Source organism: Oryzias latipes (genome assembly GCF_053564925.1).
Source record: "Oryzias latipes strain Hd-rR chromosome 1 unlocalized genomic scaffold, Olatipes_Hd-rR_3.1 chr1_Y".
Taxonomy (NCBI): domain Eukaryota; kingdom Metazoa; phylum Chordata; class Actinopteri; order Beloniformes; family Adrianichthyidae; genus Oryzias; species Oryzias latipes.
This window is the reverse complement of record NW_027616335.1, coordinates 1,955,222-1,975,728: the sequence shown is the minus strand read 5'-3', so window position 1 is coordinate 1,975,728 and position 20,507 is coordinate 1,955,222. Positions and strand designations below refer to the sequence as shown.

At 38.2% G+C, this 20,507-nt stretch overlaps 1 protein-coding gene across 3 annotated transcripts in view; it reads right to left on the bottom strand.

The window, feature by feature from the left end:
- Positions 1-20,507, bottom strand: part of LOC101175296 (lipopolysaccharide-responsive and beige-like anchor protein) — a 174,521-nt gene that overhangs the window by 150,166 nt on the left and 3,848 nt on the right. For all 3 annotated transcript variants that reach the window (XM_078943356.1, XM_023957677.2, XM_023957676.2), the window contains 7 exons: positions 5,472-5,703; positions 4,455-4,555; positions 3,507-3,602; positions 2,477-2,598; positions 1,456-1,582; positions 715-834; positions 336-482 (listed from right to left, as the gene is read on the bottom strand). In XM_078943356.1, the coding sequence (XP_078799482.1) occupies positions 336-482; positions 715-834; positions 1,456-1,582; positions 2,477-2,598; positions 3,507-3,602; positions 4,455-4,555; positions 5,472-5,703 (945 nt within the window). The remainder of the gene's footprint in view (positions 1-335; positions 483-714; positions 835-1,455; positions 1,583-2,476; positions 2,599-3,506; positions 3,603-4,454; positions 4,556-5,471; positions 5,704-20,507) is intronic.

The window sequence follows — 20,507 nt, the reverse complement described above, 5'->3', positions numbered from 1 at the left end:
ATTTCTATAACAGGCTTCTTTCAAGGACAAGTCGTGAGAGCTGTGCTTTCAGAAAACACAGGTTTTGTTTATAGGTAAAAACAGTTTAGAGGCAGGAACAACCAGAACTGTGGAGTCCCTGTTTAGTGGCTGAGCAACAACAGTGTTTGCTGAAAAAGTTTGCAAATAAATACAAAACTTTTGGACAAAAGAAAAAAATACTACAATTCGCCCTGTTATTTTTACTACCGGTCTTTTATTTTACATCATATTTTAATGCAAGCTAAATGAGATTTTATTTAATTATTTACTACTACAGTATTTTATTTCTAGTTTATGTAATTGTCCTTTCCAACCTGGTAGCCCGGACCCAGCTGATAGATAGCCAAAATCTGAGCGGCGCTGAGAGCTTCTGCAAACAGGTAAACTGCCCCCATCTGTCCACAGAACACACGGTTCACGTCCGCCGTCTCTGATGATCCCAGGAAACACTTGTCAAATGTCTGCAGGATGAAGAGGGGGAAAATGAATGGTGAAGGAATCTAAAATAGAGTATAGATGCATTTATACTTGTAGTAAAAATATATAAACCGAAAACGTAATTTAAACAATCGTATACTGATATTTCTGCCAAAACGATAAAGTCACACATTTAATAACTTCTTTCCTTTTCAAGTGTGTTTTAAATGTCTTCATGCCAACAGAGCAGACTGTTCTTAAATTGTTGCCACTTACATCACTGGTGTTGACAAACCAGGGAATATCCCCAAAGGAAGCCAGTTCTCCGTTCACATAGCAGCTAATTTCACTGTTTTTCCAGCGGTTGTAGACGTGAACTACAGTCACCATGTACCACTAGAGCAAGGACAAAAAAAAAAACAATCATGTACTTATCTCCCACACACATCAAACTATCAAGTAAGATCAGTATGCTGTGTAATCTTTGCATCTATTCAATTAGCCTACATCCGCCATATTTCTGGACCAAGTCCCCTAAGGACAGATCTCACCTACTTAAGCTTTGGTGCTCTTTAGTTTCCAAGTAGAAGAAAAATAAAATGTTACTAGAGTTACTTAAAAAAAAAAAAAAGATAAGTAAATCAAAGAATTTGAGTTGACGTGTTAAATCAAACAAATTTGCTTTGCTGGCACATTGTGGTGCCTTTGTGCTCAAGAAAAGAAAAAGGAAGTCTTTCAATCATTCAAAGGCATCAAATCTCTTTTAAATGCATGGTCCTCTGAGTACACAGACTGGGGAAAGTAAAGAACAATCTCATTCCCTCGTTGTCCTCATTCGTAGCTTTTTTCCCCCAGAGTCAGTGAAGATGTGACAGTTCACTCTTGTTTTCTTTATTTTTTTTCTGTGAGCCACAAGAGTGGATGTTTAAAGGAATGGGTTTGCCGTGGACATTTCTGCATCATTCATCTTTTTATGTGCTCTGGGTAACAGAAGCCTGTTCTGGGTCCTTTTCTTACCTTCTGTGGCTTAAAGTCGTACTTCACACAGTGCTGGAACCCTTTGCCCTTTGATTTTAGCGACGTCACTATCAAACAGCCGCCTACAAAGTGTGCTGAATACCCCAGGCCTTTATTGGTGCGGAAGCTGCAAAGAGGAAAAAATACATACATAATGTCAACGATTTGTTTTGCCAAGTTTTCTTCATTTTGTTATCAAAATGAAGAAAAGATCTAACGGGCACTAAGAAAAATGATTTGTTTTTTTAAGTTTCACTAAAAAACTCTAAATTAAATCTTTTTTTTTTTTGGTTGAAATTTTCCTGCTTTTGGAAATCCCAAAGTGAAACAGAATGTGACGTCAGAAGTTAGATTCACACCATCCTCAGCAACGCACATAAGCATCTACTTCCAATGAAAAATCTATCCTTATGCGTTTCGTGCTTCTGCGTTAAAAACTCAGGTGTCCAAGCGTCGCTATGCAAGTTTCTCTGACTGTTTTCAGGCTCTGCATACAGAACACATGGCCACTGAACGTGCATTGAAAATTAAACCAAGTCGAACATTGACCAGTCAGAGACTCAGATTTGGTAAGAACAATTGGAAGAAGTGCCAACCATTCGAAAATGTATCTTGGAGGAGAAAAGACTAATTGCAGTTAGTTATATGATTTTAAGTTTTTCACATATCGGAATAGAGCTGTGAAAGGAAAATTCTGGAGCAAGATATGCGAGATTTGCACCGCTTCGGCATTTCCCATCAAGCCTCCCTTCCAACTGTAGGTGGCGCACATGTACTAGTAAACAGTAGAAAAAGAAAAATATGGAACCCCCTTGCTGCTTGTCCAGTGTGAACAGCATGGGCTAAATGCTCGTTTAAGAACCTGCATTTACCGTGTTACACACGGCATGTATGTGCGTCGCTCAAGTCTAATGCAAGCACAGTGGCAAATAGTAAATCAAACATTTCAGTCTAAAAGAAATTTGATGCTTAAATTCTTTAAATCCAGTTTTAACATCGAGTTTGGTCCCACAGTACCCACCAGTAAAGGTAAGGCTTGTCTTTGTCCACATTGATGTTGTTCAGAGGATCCATTCGCAGCCACGTGTGAAATGTAAATCCATTCTGATATGGCCATTTTGCTATGGGGGGCAGAGCTATTGCCTGTCAGAACAATAAAAACATGCATCAGCGTCACAGTGAGGGTTTTTTTATGTTTTGTTATTAATCTTTTGCAAAAATCTCATAAGAACATTGATTTCAAAGTTCAACACCAAAACACACGGAAGGCATTCGGTGACCCCCAAATAAACACCTTTGAGGCTGAAGGTTGCACCATCCTAAAATAAGCAACAACACAAACAAAATCTGAAAGATCTGACCTGATGCAACAGCGGGACATAGCTATTCACACAGAGAAGAACCATTTCCTGCAGTGCTCACATGAAAATCTCATTTGAGGTTATAATAAGCTACCATTCAATTTAGCTGTAATGCACATGTGTGACAGCTAAATCTCAAAAACTGCAAAATCTGGAAGTATTGAATCATAGTTTGAAAAAGAAATGACTGTGTGTACCAACTTCTATTGTTGTGTTATCTTGAGACAACCGTATCTTCAAACCACATTTTATCTTGTGGCAGGAAAAGGAAAAAGCTTTGCAACAGTCAGAGCATGCCGTAACCCTGCATGTGTGAGCAAAACAATGCATTGAAGGTGTGATTAAAATCAAAAACAAAAGTACTCCAACTGTTGAAAGTGGAGAAAAGCATCAAACTTTTATGCTGAAGTAAAGGCACTAAATCTCAAGTAAAAACCATCTTGAGAAAAAGAGGTTTTCTGCACATGATTATGGAATTTCACTGGGTTATTTTTGATTCAACTCTTAAATGTCTACATTGGTACTTCTCTAAAAGTGCAAATTCATAAAAGAAAAGCCACTTACCTCCAAAACCGCGATAACCGAACTGATTAACTGAGTAACAAAGACAGACCATCGTGGCCAGGAATCCAATCAACTAACCAACCAGCGTAGGAGAAAGGAAGCTGTAGTATTGTGAAAGGCACTCACAGCAGCATTTTTCCCTGGAAAGCTGAAGAACGAGTCGGGACCGTTCCTGAGAGCCATGTACTTCAGCACTGACAGAAGCTTCACTGCATGACATGGCTGGGGGGGGGGGGGAGGAAAAAAAATGAAATATCTGAACATCTTTCTGTTCTTATGTTGTGTGCTGTCTGCTTTCGCAAATTTTCATTTTTCATAAAGGTTTTTATTTTTTAAGTCTGGCATTTGTAAAAACTAATATTAACTGGCTGAATACTTTCACCTATACAGAGCAGCTTGGTTAGCTTAAAGCCATGACTTTAAGCTAATGACTACTAAAAAAAAACTATTAAACGTTAAATATGACATCACAGATTTCCCAAAATATGAACATTTTACTAAGACTTTGTTTTTAAATCAACTGCATTCTGATAATGAAAACTTGGCTGCAAAAAAACAAAAAAAATCAATTAAAAGACATTTTTATCAAACGGAAACTTATTCAAGGGCAATGCATTGTGGTCTATATTTGCCAATCTAGTGAGCGTGGATGCACACTAGACTTCTGGGTTGTTTTCAGGGCACTATATTTTTGGAATTGTAGATTCAGATACCCCTTAAAAATGGTCAACGCACTATAGTGCACCAAGTAGTGAGTAGTGAAGGAATTCAAACACAACCTTTTATTCTAGTTTTTTTTTTTTATTTTAAAATTCAAACTTCTTTCAAAATTATTGATGACATTAAACTTTGTAGTTAGCATCTAAATGAAGGATTTGAGAAAAGCCACATTGTGATCTTCTGCATACTATACTGGAAATGTATTCCTCTGCCTACAAATGGATTTGTCCCGAGTGTGCGGTTGTGTTAGGAGGGCGCTGCCTGTGGGGTTTGGAACGGTCCGTGCGTGAGATGCTGGAACCTTCCCCGTGCGGGTCGGCCAAGACGTATCACCACATTATGACTCCAACTCACCCACTGGCCTTTCTCCCCTTGCAGCTTGCTGAAGAAAAGCTTCAGCTCTTTCACTGTGATGCTGTAGCTGGCAAGAACACCCAGCATGTCCACCAGCAGGTCTGCAAGACGCACAGCAGAGGGCAAAGGTTAGCGGCAAAAACATGGATTTAACACGGCAGGCTGGACACAGAAGAACATCTTTATTTGTGTATTTTCCCATGATTACAAAACATAATAATGACAAAGGTCTTATTATAATAGTAAAAACAATAAATTAAGTAAATAATTTCAAAATAAAAGTAGGCTCAATCCTAAACGGAAGACTTGAAACAGTTGGAGCACTCTGGGAGAGCTGGCTTCAGTGCCAGATGTTGTCAAATACTGATGAGCAGTAATGGGACAGATGTTTAAGCGTGAATCAAATGTAATATCTGACACATGCATACATTTACCCCACTTTAATTATTCACCATGAGTTCCATTTGACATTAAAAAAAATTATACCTTTTATACATTTATACCAAACAAGAAAAATAAATTATATTTATTCCATCGAGACACAAAAAAGTAGCAGTTTCCTTAAATGAGCCAGTAAGTGTTGGGGCTGTATGCCTTTGCCTCACTGCACAAAGGCTTGGGGCCAGCGCTGTTCTAGCAGGAAAAAGTTCACTGAGCTGAAGCTTAATTTCTACCAATCTGCAGATGTGCAGCACACTACCCTGACACTTGAGGGAGGGCTGCAACGGCGCCCGTTACAGAGCAGCGTGGCACAGGAAGACCGAACAATAAAGTCTCAATACGCACAAAAGAATTGTTGAAATGATTACAATATTTCACATTGACTTGGATGGGCTTTTTCTTTAAAACTTTCTTTGCCTCCACACAGAGGTCAAATGTTTAATAGAGAAGCTGTGATGTCATGAGCATCATATTGGTACATTTGGTATTTTAATGAATACGCAGTGGATGTTGTCTTTTTTGGGACTTTTCCCTCTTGCCTAAATGTAGGTAAATTAGGCCTTCAAGAAGCGGTACCTGCTATCATGCTGTCAGTGGTGGAGATGCGCTGGAGCACCTGCTGAATAAGACCCACTTCAGTGCACGCCTGCAGGTTACGGACACTTTTCTTGAGGATGGCGGTGAAGATGCTCCATATCTCAGCCTGACAGGTGGGCTCGCATTTGTCCAACAGCTCCACCAGGCACACGATGCTCTCTGGTTCTTGAATGATGAAGTTCATCTCAAGGTCGAACTGACCGCCCACCAGCTGGAGAGCATGTGCAAAAAAAAAAAAGGTACATGGTTAGGACTTAGAAAGCATGATAACAAAATGAAACAAAACTGAGCATCCGGTGCATTCAGCGCTTTTTGCAGTCTGTAGGTTTGTCACACAAAGAGCCTTGTGTGCAGATGACCTTTAACACTGTGATACGACCAAAACACTAAATCTAAGCAGTCACATCAACCAAACTAAACGAGACATCCTGACAGACAACAAAAGTAAGAAGGAAAAATTAGAGGTCTTTTGTCGCTGTGAGTGGTCTTGGAATGCTAACCACATGTGACACAGCCTGAGGTACGACTCAGCAAAGCTTCAGCATAAAGCTTATAGCTTTGATATTTAAATGTACCTTATTATTTAAACCATGTTTATACTTTTGTTTTTCTACTTAATAATAATGCAGTGATTTTTAGCACTACATATCAAAACATTATAACATCACTATAGATGTTGACTTTGGGACAAATTCTATAAAAAAAAAATGATATTGTCCAGTTGAAAACTAGAAAATAAAGGTGACTGCAATTAAAATATCAACAAAAAATGATAATAAAAGAAACAAAATTTGTTGGTGCAAAAGAGTGAATACAACTAGCCAGATATGCTAGTGTTAAAATAATAACTAATCACACAGCTAATCTATCTTGCATTTAACCCCACTTCAAAGAACATGTAGTTATTCTTGTGTCATGCATTCTTATGAAAACACAGCTGCTCCACTTCACATCCAGATAATAAAACCCAAACTCTCCTCCAGGCTGCACAGCCTTCAGTGAAAACTGTCAAATATTTTTCTATCAGCAGAATCATGCGAGCACTTTCAAGCCAATAAAATACAATGAAATCAGGCAGTTGAGTAAAATAATGTTAATAAAACCTGAAGTAGATCTGTCTGCAATATATGGTATTATTTCTCAACCACATTCACAAAATGACCTTTTTGTTTCATTTTTTTCCTCATGACATTTCAAACTGTCATTATCTTAGCAAAATAAGCTGACCTTAACCCCTTGACACCTGAATGCATCTCCTGCTATGTGGAAAAAAAAAAAGATTCACTTGTGTTTTTGCCTTAATGTCAAATTAAAGTAAATCTTGGAGCCAAAATAGTTTAATGAAGATTTGTATCAATTAAAGGAATGAAGAATAATAGCAAAGAAAAACAAGGAGTTCATGATCTTATGGAGAAAAAGTCACATTTACTTTCTCTGTTAATGATGCTTCCTGCAACAGTTGGTTATTTAGTCGCATATTTAAAAAAAAAACCAAACTGCCTTGATATGGAATCTAAAAAAATAAAAAATAAAAAGTTTTTATTTCATCCTAAATTTTGTTACAGAAAGAGATCATTAAGTTAATGTAAGTGGGTCCGTTAACACAGAACAATTGATTTGGGGGATGTTCAGCAGCAGACATCCTAACATTGACTAAAATATAAAGTAATGCTTAAACTTTATTGCAACTGTTAATTAATATGTTGTGTTTAGTATTTTATTGAATTTGAGTTGGTTGGTCTAGGAGACGGTCCTTTGAAAGGAGTTAACGCAGAAAAATAAAGCCAAAGATTCTAACCTGGTGTGTAATTATGAAAAACAAATATTTTCTAAAATCCATATTAAAAGAGATATCATTCAAGGGGCGGTATTAAAGTTCCACTCCATCATCTTTTGATCTATTTTAAAAGCATTCCCAGAGGTCTTTTAATTATGCTTATGTATGGGTTTCTTTTGGCCAAAAACCTGTATCGTTTTTTATGACAAAGTCTCTGCAGAGCAGCAGTAGCTCATTAGAAATTTGCCTCTGAGGACTATTGGGCGGAGCAACCCCGCCACCCTTCCCCTCCCTGTTGAGAAATAGAGAAGGGAGCAAGAACTTTAAAATGATGCCCAATCCCTCTTGCAAGAAACAGAAAAACAGACCATTTTACATTCAGGACTTCTACAAGTACCAGAAAAAATGTCAAGACATCTGTACAACCTTTCAGCCCAAACAGACATTAACTCTGATATGCTGGTGTTTCTACCTCCAAAAGACATTTTAAGAAAGAAAACTCTTTAAGAAGGATTTTTGCCACTAAACTTCTTACAAACTCAACTGGTCAGGAGTCTGCTGAAAAAGACCAGAATAAAATTCAAATAAATAATCTCTATCACCTCAAAAGAGTAAACCAACTAACAAAAGCTGCCACAAAATGTTAACCAATGAAAGAAGATCCTAGGCTGCTGTGTGAAAGTCTTCATAACTTAAATAACGTACATATTAATGCTCAGAAAGCTTTAACATAGGATGATTTGACCTTTTTCTTTTAAATAAAGCACCTGTTACCTTAAAGATAATAGGTTCTTCAAAGGAAAGAATGAATCATCCCTGTGAAACCTGAGAGTTCACTGCATCTTTTTGATGAATATGGTGTGAATCACACATTTTGACCTTTACAGTCATCATGTTTGACCCCATTTCAGCGTTCTGTGACAATTTGAGACGGGTGTGTTAAGCAGCTCTCACCACAATCATCCTGTGTTATGTCAATACCTTTTTGAAAGCATTTGGAAAAGGCTTTGACATGGCACATTTCGATTTCTTTTGAGATTTTGAGCTATTCTCAACAAAAGCTGAGCATACCAGCCTAAAAATGAGGAATTTTAGATGTAGATATTGCATCTTCGGACGCACTTTTGAATCTATTTTAATAGATTTGCACTTTAAAAAGCTAGATATCGTTCTTAATAACGATTTTTTTTAATGTAAAGGCTAACAGGTAAAGATAATTGATCAGGTAAAAGCATCTTTTGTTTCAGACAAAAGCTAGACTCTCATCCTGTATGCCGGTTTCTGACCATTCCATAAGTATTTTAGAGAAGAAACTCTTCCAACTGCAGCCATTGCTGTCATCACCAAATGCCAGGTGCCATTTTCCAACATTAGCTGATTTATGAGCCTGACACGGCGCACGATTCATCTATCCGTCAGGTTCAGCTGACCGAGGAATGACACAGATAGGGCTAATAAGAGGATGGCACAAATGTCACACTGCAGTGACACACACCTGGCACACATCCCAGGATAATGGGGCTAATTTTGGACCCAATTTGTCACTTACTGCTAAAAAAAAAAAAAAAGGAATGTGTGCGAGTTTAGGATAAACCGAGTAATTACATGTAACGTGACCACTGTTAAATGCCCTCAAGAATCCCAATTAAATTCTTTCCATATTTTAATCATGTGCAAAACTATCTCGAGAATGGGCAAAAAGTTGCCAAAATCACAGCCTTCACAGGAGCAAACGAGCCACGTGTGCCGATAACTTTGATAAATGTCAGTGACTTTATGGCTGCTAGACACCAGATCCCCGGCTGGGTAACCCTGCCTGGCTGTTCTCTCCAGAGGTCTGCCTGAATTAATCATGGCTGAACAAGCAAGCAGCCATTGGGCTGGAACACAAAGAACAAACAGGCTCCTCTGGTCTCCATGGAGAAAACACCGGAGGATGGCCCGAATGAATTGCATGCCAAAACATTAAGAATCAAAGTTGGTCAGGGAATTTGAACAATAGTGTTCAACTGCAGAATATAAATTGGCACATCAACAGCAGAGAAACGTAAACAAGGCATATAAAATGCCTGATTAAACACCTAAATAGATGCCGCTCTTGTATTTTTTTTTCAAATTAGACCTAAAGTCAAGAGCTAAAAATGAAATTTGTGTTTTCAAACAGGAATTTTCATGTTTGCCACAATTTTAGAGAGTACCGGTAAATTACTATAAAGGGAGATGAAACCAAACAAGGTCAAGAACTAAATATTAGAGTTTTGGTTAATATTTATCAACAAAAACGATAAACCATGAGAAAATTTAGTAGAATTTTATTTTTTTTCCATTTCCCGTAAGCCCTCAATTTATCTTCCATCGTCTTTCTTACCCGTGTGACCCCCATCCACCCTTTAAACATCCACCATTCACTCTCCCTCACCATTTTGTCTGAAATGCGAAGGCAGTACACTATCAAATTTCTAAAAAATGAATAAACAAAGTTCTGCCACGAATATAGAAGGGGCTTCATACAAATATACACCTTGTGCTTATATTACAGTAGTTTTAAGAGTACAAGTTGCAATTTTTTTTTTTTGCATAGTTTGGCTTGGGGTGCGACTTATACCCAGGTGTGACTTAACCCTTGTGCTATTTTAGATGACCCCACACTTACATTGACGTGTTTTCCCTACCATGACAAAGGTGGATAAAGGTGGAAAGATATCATGTAATCTATGGACACCAGTTAAGATCTCAAATCATTGCAGAAAAAAGGTTCAGAGCACTGTCTAGTGGGTCTAGATGACCCAACTCCCAATGTTAAAGTGCCTAGGATAGCACAAGGGTTAAATGTGTTTTTTTTTTAAATAAATAGCAACAACCACTAGAGGGCGCTGTAGGCGTGTGTGTGTGTATTAGTATTTTCTACTGATAACGATGCAGAAGAAGAACCACTCAGTCTTATGCCAAGGTTTTCAGAATTTTCCTAAGCAACACAAAGGATGAAGAATTTAACGGGTTTAGTGACTTGAAGTGTTTAAAGAGTTTTGTTGACTTGTTAACGTGTTCTTTATGCTATATTTATCGTAATAAATGCTCATATGTTGCGCTAATATACTAAATTTTCCCTATGTTTCATGAAGCTAAATGTGGTTATGGTAGAGAAGCATGCACATGAAATGAAATGTGGATTCTTGTTACCGTATTTTGTCAATTACATTTTTTTTGCTGCTGTGACTTGTACCATAATCCTGCTTGTACAAGAAAATCAGTCGAAGAAATGGAGCTTTCATCCGTCTGATCCTCTGCTGTACAAGTCAAATAAAAAGAATACAAAAAATGAAACTAATTTACTGGAGAGAAAAAAACAGTTATTTGATATCTGAAGGACACAAAAGTGTCTTCAGAAATATTACTGACAGTGAAATGATGGTGATGATGGCAGAAAGCAGCAAATGATGGTCATTTTGTATCAAAGGGGAAAGAAATTGCTCAGATAAAAGAGGAGAACAGTTATATGCTGCAGGGCAAAAAAATGTGTTTATGCTGCAAGCCTCCCGTTCTAATGATTCTCTAAATACTCAACATTAGCGCAATCCAGTTTGTTTTGAGAGGTAAAATGGTGCAAACTGATAGAACACTACATTTATCAAATAGTATGTGTTGGGGATGGGAAACAACTCAATGCCAGCTACATAAATAATTATTTCTGGCATATATACACCTTATCAGATAAATTAGCCCTGTGTGTAATAAGATCTGATGATTTAAAGGTTAGGTTCAGCTTGTCCTCTACAAGAGGGATTGGTGAAATGCCACCTTTAATAGCAACTTCATTTGACTGTGGCTTTCAAAGCTTTTTAAATGTAAATTACAGCGGCAAAATCCTCAAACCGTCAAACCGACAGTCGTCAGAGTGGCCATACTTTCACACCAGTGGCCTACTTTTGCTCTCAAGTGGCTCCATTTTTAAAGTGCCATCCAACCCAATGCTGTTTCATTTATTTGCCCATATCCCCCACCACCACCCACACACACACACACACACACACACTTTGATCCAAACTTAAACATCAATCGCAGTGATCTGAACGGGAGTCGTGATATGACAGCATCTTTTTCATCCGACTCTCCTCATAGACACTTGTACGTCCAACACGCCGATGAGCTGAAACTGCCTCAAGTGGTGAAAACGTACTGTTGCAGTTTATCTCTTATTTATGTGACAGAGAACATTGATCTGCAGTGCTTTACGTGGTTCTTAGTAATAATGTTCAAAAAGATACAGGTTTGTGCAAAAGTCTTCATTATGTTATACATAACAATGTAGACAAAGCTTCTTTATTTGACCAACTCTGGCTATTTATTAAAATGCGGACTTTAAATGCTGACTTGAGGTGAACAGGTTAATGTTTCCACCCTTTCATAAACAGGAACAAAGTCCTCCAACTTTCTAAATGAAACAAACATCAGTAGGTAAAAGCAGAGGACTCCCAAGGTTTAGGGCAGAGTCCTTGCAGACGTGCAGAGGGCTTACATATTTTTCCAGTCAGCACACTAACAACAAAGGCAAACAAAGTCAGAAGAAAGCCATGAAGCTATGGACACACCTGACATGTGACACGGCTTCTTAAATTTAGCCTGCAGTGTTCACACTGGACAAGCAGGGAAGGCCTTCTCCCTTTTCTTTTTCTGTTGTTTACCATCTACAGTTGGAAGAGGCTTGGTGTGAAATGTGGAATCTCTCAAATCTTGCTTCAGGCTTTTCCTTTCACACCTCTATTCCCATATATGAAAGACTTGGTGTCACATAATTCTGGCTGGGAACAAACCGCAACTATTCTTTTTGCCCTTCATGATCAATTTTGAAACGATTGGCACTTCCGTGACTTTAATGGGACGTCGTCCTTACGTCACTTCAAAACAGAGTCCCTGATTGGCCAAAGTTTAACCTGGTTTAATGTTCAATGGCCACGCGTTTTGCACCTAGAGAGAGAAAACAAACATGTGCGTAGCTGCGCATGAACACGACAGTTCTGAATGCAGAGGCCTGAAACTTTTACAGACTTTTCATTGGAAGGGGCCACTTGAACGCGCATTGCAGAGGGCGGTGTGAACGTAGCTTTACACAACTTGCAGACTTTAAACACAAGCAGATCTAAAACACAAGAATCAGAGTTTGCCTTTTGTTGGTTAATTATACTATTATTGTAAGTTGGTCATCAAAGTCAAACACAAAAGAGGAGCTTGAAATGGCTTGAATTTGGCTTTTTTTCCCCAAATCAAACTATAGAATGTGTTTGTTTAAAACAAATGAAATAAGCTACAATCTAAACGTCCTATGATTCTTAAAAGGAAAAACCAAATCCTGGAGTGAATGAAGCAAAGTAAGAGACAGATTCTTAACATGGCAGACTGTGACAACTGTGACAATGCTGTGAACCCTGTAGAAAACAGCTTTTGTTGAGAGATGAGAAAGAAGGAGAGATATTTTAACAACTTGAATTCTAAAAATATCTGTAAAACGGTGACATGACTTGCTTTTGTTTTTCCTTTAAAAAAATGACATCAAATACGAGATATTTATATACACAAACCTGTATTGTTTTTGGCTCAAGCAGTTAATATATGAAAGGTATATAGTTTTGTTCAGGTTTTAACTTTTCTTGTAATTAATACTGCTGTTTGACAATCATTGATATGTTTTATAGCTACAATTTAACATTTAAATCATAAAATATAAATGTATGTGAGACACACTTAAAACAAAAGTTTGTTTTTTGACATAAAATTGTGTTTCAGGTAAAAGCCGTTTGGTTTGTTTGGCCTCCATGAAAGTCCCCGTTGACACCACGGATATGAAGTCTGACACAGCATCAACAAAACAAGAAACACTGCAGCCATCAATGAGCAACTGGCAAGAATGTGGCTTGACATTTCATTTTCATTGGTGGAATTCAATTATGGAGAAGTCACTTTGAAAATCAGGGACAGCCTCGTTTTTACAGAGTACCAGTTGGAGAACTCGTCACAAACTGCAAGACCAGCTTTTCCAGCACCCTGCTTGAATAATGCTTCCAATTTTCCTCTTTTTATTGCAATTTGAACGTTCTTCCTTAAGTATATGCATCACCTAAGGGCTTACTGCATTGACTGAAGATCAAGCTTGAGCTAAGGGTTTGGCTGCAACTGTCAACAAAGGAAAAGGCTTGTCCGGAAATGACCCTCATTAGACATCGGAATCTAAGTCTCAGGGCGGTTTTCCTCATTTTTCAGGCCAACTTTCAGCAACTAAAAGGATTTCAAGTAAGACAGGAAATTGGTAAAAGCTAAGATTTCAAATAGAAATTAAAAACCGTATTTTCACCTGGTCTGTAAAGCAGCTGCTGGGAAATGAAATAAATAGGTTTGTTGGCTTTGTAATATATCTATGCTTGTGTGGGTTTTTTTTTTTTCAAGTTCTTGGAGAAAACAGACAATTTGTGTTATACTGCAGCTTCAAGTCAGTGACACATTTAAAACAGAAATAATGCTTTTCAAATGGTTTGACAATTTTAAAAGACAAAAGTTTTGCTTAAAGACCCTAATCTGATTTACACAAAATGTAGACAGTAGCTAAATATGAACTTGAAAATTTGGAAGTTCAAGAAAAGGAAGCTGCAATCTGAAGTGCATCTAGATGCCATAATTCTTTCCACTCTAACTGGCTTCCTGTAGTTTGTGCTTCGCTCTGTGGCTTTCTCCGACAATCTATAAAAACTCGGGTCAACAAAACCCACCCTTAAGAGAGACCACAGCTCCTTTAACTGCTGCACGGCTGCAGCTCCTGTTCCACACACCAACAGCTAATCCTTGGTCTAAAGTCATGATAGGACCCTAAAACAAATTACATGTGAACCTGTAGCCATATCTTAGCTACAGACAAACTTCTACAACAAGCAAGCTTCTTAAACATCTTGGTGAATCCAAACACTTGGGGTGTAAACTGCACAGACAAACAAAAGTTCATCAGGTAAATCTCTTAAAAGTTAGATCAACTCTCTTTAAGGCCTACTACAATCGTCTTTAAAGGCGTCCCCAGAGGCCTCTTATTTATGTTTATGCCGTTTTTAGCAAAAATGACAAAAACTTGCCTGTGCACAGGACTGAACTGCGCTGCAAAACCTACGGCAAAAAGCTGGGGTTTAAGGTGACAACAAATTATGTGTATTTTACCACAAACCAAATGGACCACAGAAACCATCTGATATTTTTCTGATACATTGGTGTCGGCATGGGTTCTTATGGGTTAAAATGGGTGGTGGGTGGGTTTTTTTCAACAGGATGATGACCCAAAACACAGTTAGCGCAGCCAAGGAAGAAGAAGCATATCAAGGTCATTGAGTGGCCCATCCATTCTCCAATCCTATAGAAAATGCATGGAGAGAGCTGAAGCTCAGAGTTGCCAAGCAACAGCCATGAACTCTTCAGGATTTCAATGAATGAAGACACATCAACTACAAGAAACTTCTGACCTTTGTGCTTACTAATAAATGTTTTGCCACAAAGTACTGAGTCTTTCGGACAGGAGGGATCTAATACTTTTAATGAAACAAACAAATGTACACATTCTCTAAAGTCGATTTCTTGGTTTTCCATCTCTCACTGTTCAAATCAACCTACCATTAGAATGACAGGCGGTCCGTTTCTCTCCAAGTGGGCAAACCAACAAAAATTAGCAAAGGATCAAATACTTATTTTCTTCCCTGTACATGGGTCTAGTTGTCTACAATTGATGCAACAGAATGGAGCAGAGCAGGGAGCTTGTAGTCGACCCACATTCTTTACATTCAAAATACAATCTATTTCAAACAGTATTATTTTGTCCGCACCTGATTCAAAACTATCTGAATAAAGACATTTTCAGAAATACTATTTTTAACTCAATTGTCTTGATATATATATATATGTCCTCCATCATCAGAAAAATGCCACAAAAACATGTTTTTCTTTCTGCCATGGCATCGGGAGGGAAAGGACTTTCGCCTCTCCTTTATCTTGTCAGTGGCAGCAGCTATCTAGCGGCGTTCACACTCGCTCGCCGTGCATCACTCAAGCCACTGACAGGCTTCTAGCATTGACCCAAAACCTGCACGTTAACAGCTCGGAAACACCTTCAGGACGGTTTCTTGATAAACATGTTCAAAATCAACTTTATCAATTTCTGCTGAAAATCCAAGAGAAACAAACTATATGCAAAACATCTAGTCCAAAATTACTTTTTTAAAGCATTTAAACGTAATGGTAAAAAGATAAAGGATATTTTATGGACAGTAAAGCCCAATTTTCCTATTTATGGAAATTCTGAAATACACATCACAACAAAAATATAACATTTTTAACAGCCCACGATTGAGGTCTAGTAAAAGACAGTTAAGACACTTAAGAGACACTATATTTCTAAGTTGATGAGGGAAAAGCTTTTCTCACAGCTGTGCAAAGAAAGATGCCAAACATTTCTGCTCTGAGTCAATAATCTGTGCTGTGCTCTTCAAGATCCCACCATTCATAAACAATTTAAATAAAAAATAACACACACATTCCATATCGAAGAACCCAAACGCTGCAAAATGATTCATCCTAAACTCTTTTATTCAGCAATTTCTAAATTTGAAAGCTGCTTTAGGTTTACAGTGTGTCAGCAGAAAGATCATTTAAATATAAAACCTGTTTATCAGCACAACAAAGAGGCAGATGTGATCTGCTAGGGGGGCGGGGCTTTGTGATGTCGTCAAAAAGGTAAGCGGAAACCAGACGTCCCTGCCAGCCTCCAACAACCACGTACATGGCAACGCTCAAAGCTGACAGGTCAAACCTGCACGGTCACCTTGTAGTTGCATACTGAGCTGACTTCAACTCCGTAAATAAGGAATAAATAAAGGCAAACATGATATAACGGCCCTTCATTGATATGGGTTTTTCTCTTGCTCGGGGAAATGCAAAAGTCACCTACAAAACAAATAAATAAAACTACAAGCACTTAGGCCTCAGGCTGAGAGTAGAACAACTCATGCACTTAGGACTATGAACACACGCTTGTTTAGACAACACGCTCCAGGCTGCTTTCAGCGACAGGAAAAGGATGAAAAGGTGGAACTGCAGATGAGGCAGATTACGGTGAACATTTTGCTTTCCTATTTAAGGACGTTTATCACCAAAATGGGACAAAACCATGCCAGAAGGAAAAACACTAGTATCAGATCATGTGAAACTGAGGGGCATTCTTCTCCTTCACCCATCAAAGACCAAAGACATGCAAAAAGAGCAAAATCCTGATTTTCGCCTCTTTTTTTCTTTAAATAGCATATTAAAATAAAGACCTGATTAAAATTACTGTATTTTCCGGACTATAAGTCGCCCTTTTTTTCATAGTTTGCCAAGGGGTGCGACTTATACTCCGCAGCGACTTATATTAGAACTAAATTGAAATAAATACATTGGTAACCCTCCTGTTATGTTCATTTGTGAGGAACATATGTTCTTATGAACTCCTGGGTCAATTTGATGTATGAGGTGTGTTAAGTGTTAAGAGTATGTTAAGTGACTCAGAGAATCAGCAAACCTTTTTTTACAGTAAGATCTTGAAGGCTAACAACATAATATTCTATTTTCCAATGATTTCATAGATTCTGAAATGCAATAAAAATGACTACATTCTACAAATACAGGATGAAAACAGAGTATTAGTTGGTCAATGATGCTTCATGAAAGGAATAAATAAATAAGTATGAGAAAGAATTACTGTGAAATTATGAGATAAACAGTCTGCTATGATTGTGTCATATGAGGTTGTGGAAGTTCTTGGTCTCAGATTTTGTCAAATGAATTTCCCGTCAAAATGCGACTTATAGTCCAGTGCGACTTATCTGTGTTTTTTTTCTACTTTATAATGCATTTTTGGGCTGGTGCGACTTATACTCCGGAGCGACTTATAGTCCGGAAAATACGGTAAGTGAAAAAAATTATAAAATCATTTCATACAATTCCCTTAAAAAGAAAATAAAGCAGGTTCACAACATTAAAAATGCAATGAAGTAAAAATAAATGTATTTAGTCAATATAAAGAGAGGCCTAAAATAAAATAAAAATGGGTAGTCAGATTTGGGTTGGATTAAGTTTTAGATAAATATTAGTTTATTCGATAGGACACTGAAACTTGTAATTTCGGAGAGTCTATTAATCTCTAGTTCCTGTGGTTGGTGAAGAAGTAAAGCAAGCATTAGAAGTAATCAACTATAAATGAACACATTCTGCATGTTTTAAGGCTTTTAGAGCAGCTGAATGTTCATAGATGTGTCCTGATCTAACCCCGTGGGCTCTGCACAAACTCATCATTTTTGCTCCAAGTTGTATTCTGCACCACAAACTCACTTCTCAACAGTGGGGCAGTAAGTCAAGCTTGGGCCCGATTATTAACTGCTGTAATGAATTTCACGTTTGGCTAACCAAAGTGTAATTCGTCAGAGGCCGACAGGATTGTTCCAACGTGTTTATGTGTAACCATGAAGTGACGAGTCCTGATTTAACGCCGGCCCGAATTACAACACCGTCTGCTCTTTATCCGCCGCTTCAAGCTGCCTTCAAGCAAAGCTTCACAGTCAGGCGGAGACATCCAACGCAGCTCAACCAAGAACCGCCGCAGCAAACTGCAGCGCCTTCTCACTCCTGTTCTCTGGGTTAACCAGACGGCGCACATGAAACGAAGCCGCTTCCTGTCAATACTGTACGCGGCCGATGACAGCACAGGGACTCGCACAAATCATCTGCAGACGACCTGCCTTCACCGAAACTTTGGCGGGAACTGGGGATTTCTGAAGGTAGTCAAACATTTACCCACAAGTAATGAAGAAATGCACATTCCCCACCCTCCCCCTGTAAGGTTAGCGTGGGGCTGAACTATCAGTGACCATTGGACTTCACATACAACAGGAAGCCAGAGAAAACTTGGCTTTACTGCTTTTTCTTTCCCCGTTTGTTTAAATATCTTAAGATTTGGAAATATTTGTGAAAACAATGAATGATCATGTGGAAGATTAAAACATAATGTTTGCTGATGACACTCCGTTTTATTATAAAAACCTTTTTTTAAGGTTCAAAAACTATAAAAAAAAAAGGTAAGACAGCTGTTTCACAATCAAGTCTTCACACAGCAGAAAGCTCACTTCACTAATTGACTGAGATCATAGGCATACAAAGGTGATTCAGTTACTCTATTGAAGGTGGTGTTAGGTGTGGCTGAGCTTTGGAAACAGACATGTGGGGTGGGGTGCTTTCTTATGCTAAACATGTATAAAGATTAAGCTAAGAACTGCTAAATAAACCAGTAGGTTTAGATCATTGACTGTATAAAGCTATGTTCACACTGCCCTCGGCAACATGTGTTCAAATAACCAATAAAAATTCTATGTAAACATATGCACAGTTTGGATTTCTGCGTTTAAAACTCTTGCTTTGATGTGTAGCTTGGCAAGTTTCTACGCCCATTTTCAGGATCTCTGTAAAAAACATTCGGCCATTGAACATGTGTATCAAGTCAAACCAGATCAAACTTTGACCAATCAGGGAGTTGGATTTGGTAGTGACATATGGATGGCGTGCGTCTCTTGTAATTCACAAAAGTGTTAACCATTTGAAAATTGATAATGGAGGAGAAATTAGTGATAGCGGTTTGTGCCCGACCGGAATTATATGACACCAAGTCTTTCATACATCAGAATTAAGCTGTAAAAGAAAAAAGCCTGCAAGATTTGCACCACTTTGACATTTCGCACAAAACCTTTTCCAACTATACATGGCTGATACGCGCCAATAAACCATATTAAAAGAAAAAGATGAAGCCCCTCCCTGCTCGTCCAGTGGTGAACGCACATTCAAGAATGCACATTTAACCTGTTCTTGAAAGTGCGTCGAATGTCCGGTGTGTACATAGCATAAGAAAACTGGACTATTTAGAAACGCATTCTAAACAGGAAGTACCCACTGACTCCAAAAAGCCAAAATCCCATAGACTTATACTGAGAAATAAACAGCTATAACTCAGTCATATCTGTCATAATAACCATTCTAATTTTTTTCTGTAGTGGAATTTATAAACTGGCCAATCAGCTGCCTCAATAAGAAGATGTGGTCTTATATCAAACATTCAAAGCGTTTGACAGATTCTCTTCAACCCGCTTTCAAGTTGTAAGGGTGTGGACTTCCAACAAGTTCACTCCTGATTGGCGAGTGTGGTTGCCATAGAAACTGGCTCAGACTAATCACTGCTTATTGACACCATCTGGCTCCAACATGCTTGGTGTGTGTATCACAAAAAAATGGTAACCGAGTGGATTTTATTTCACTGGTGCTGAAAGTAAGTCATTTTCTGCTGGTGATACCACACTCACTCGGTCCAGTTCTCTAATACAGTCAATATTGGTTTTAAGATTCCTTAACTGCAAAGCAGAAAAAGTACTACCTTTAGTCAATTCTCAACTCTTGCTGAGAAAAAAAAAAAAAGGCCAGCAAATATGAATCCAGGTTCTTTTTTCACCATTTTAGCCCGTGTCTCAAAAGTAATTGAGATACCTGGGACCAAAAACAAAACATCTATCAGCAACCGCGCTGTAATTATTGGAGCATAAGGCAGCAAGGAAATCTCAGAAGTGATGCTCCAAAAGAGAATTCTCTAACATCTGGGCTAAATGATGTTATCAACTAATGGAAGGATGAGCTGAGGATGTGGGGAGGAATCAAAGCGTGCAGAGTGGTAATCATTATCAAATGTATAGTCTCATCTTTTTGAAGCCCTGAAATAATTGTGATTACCCTAGAAAAAAAAGGGGGGTAGCCCTCCGAACAACAGCAAAGCTGGGATCAGAAACTTTTCTTAAAATGAAGTGGACCATGTCAATCCTTAATTTATACAGCATCTGTACGATTCCCATAATAAAATAAATAAACCCACTTTTATTGGCCTCTTTCCTGATTTTGCAAAGCTAAAAATCCATCCACTCATCTGCCTCAAGCAAGCAAATCAAAGTGCTTTGTAGACAGAAACACTTTATCTGACAAAATCCACCTAAGAAAGGCTATAAATATCACATCAAACGTGAGCTGCTGACAAAACAGACATCCTTTCTGACCCAACAAGCATCTTTCTGCCAGCAGCCTGGTAAGACAGCCAGAAAGGAGTTTAACGCAAAATCTGTTTACGCCAATATGCTCGATATGACTCAATT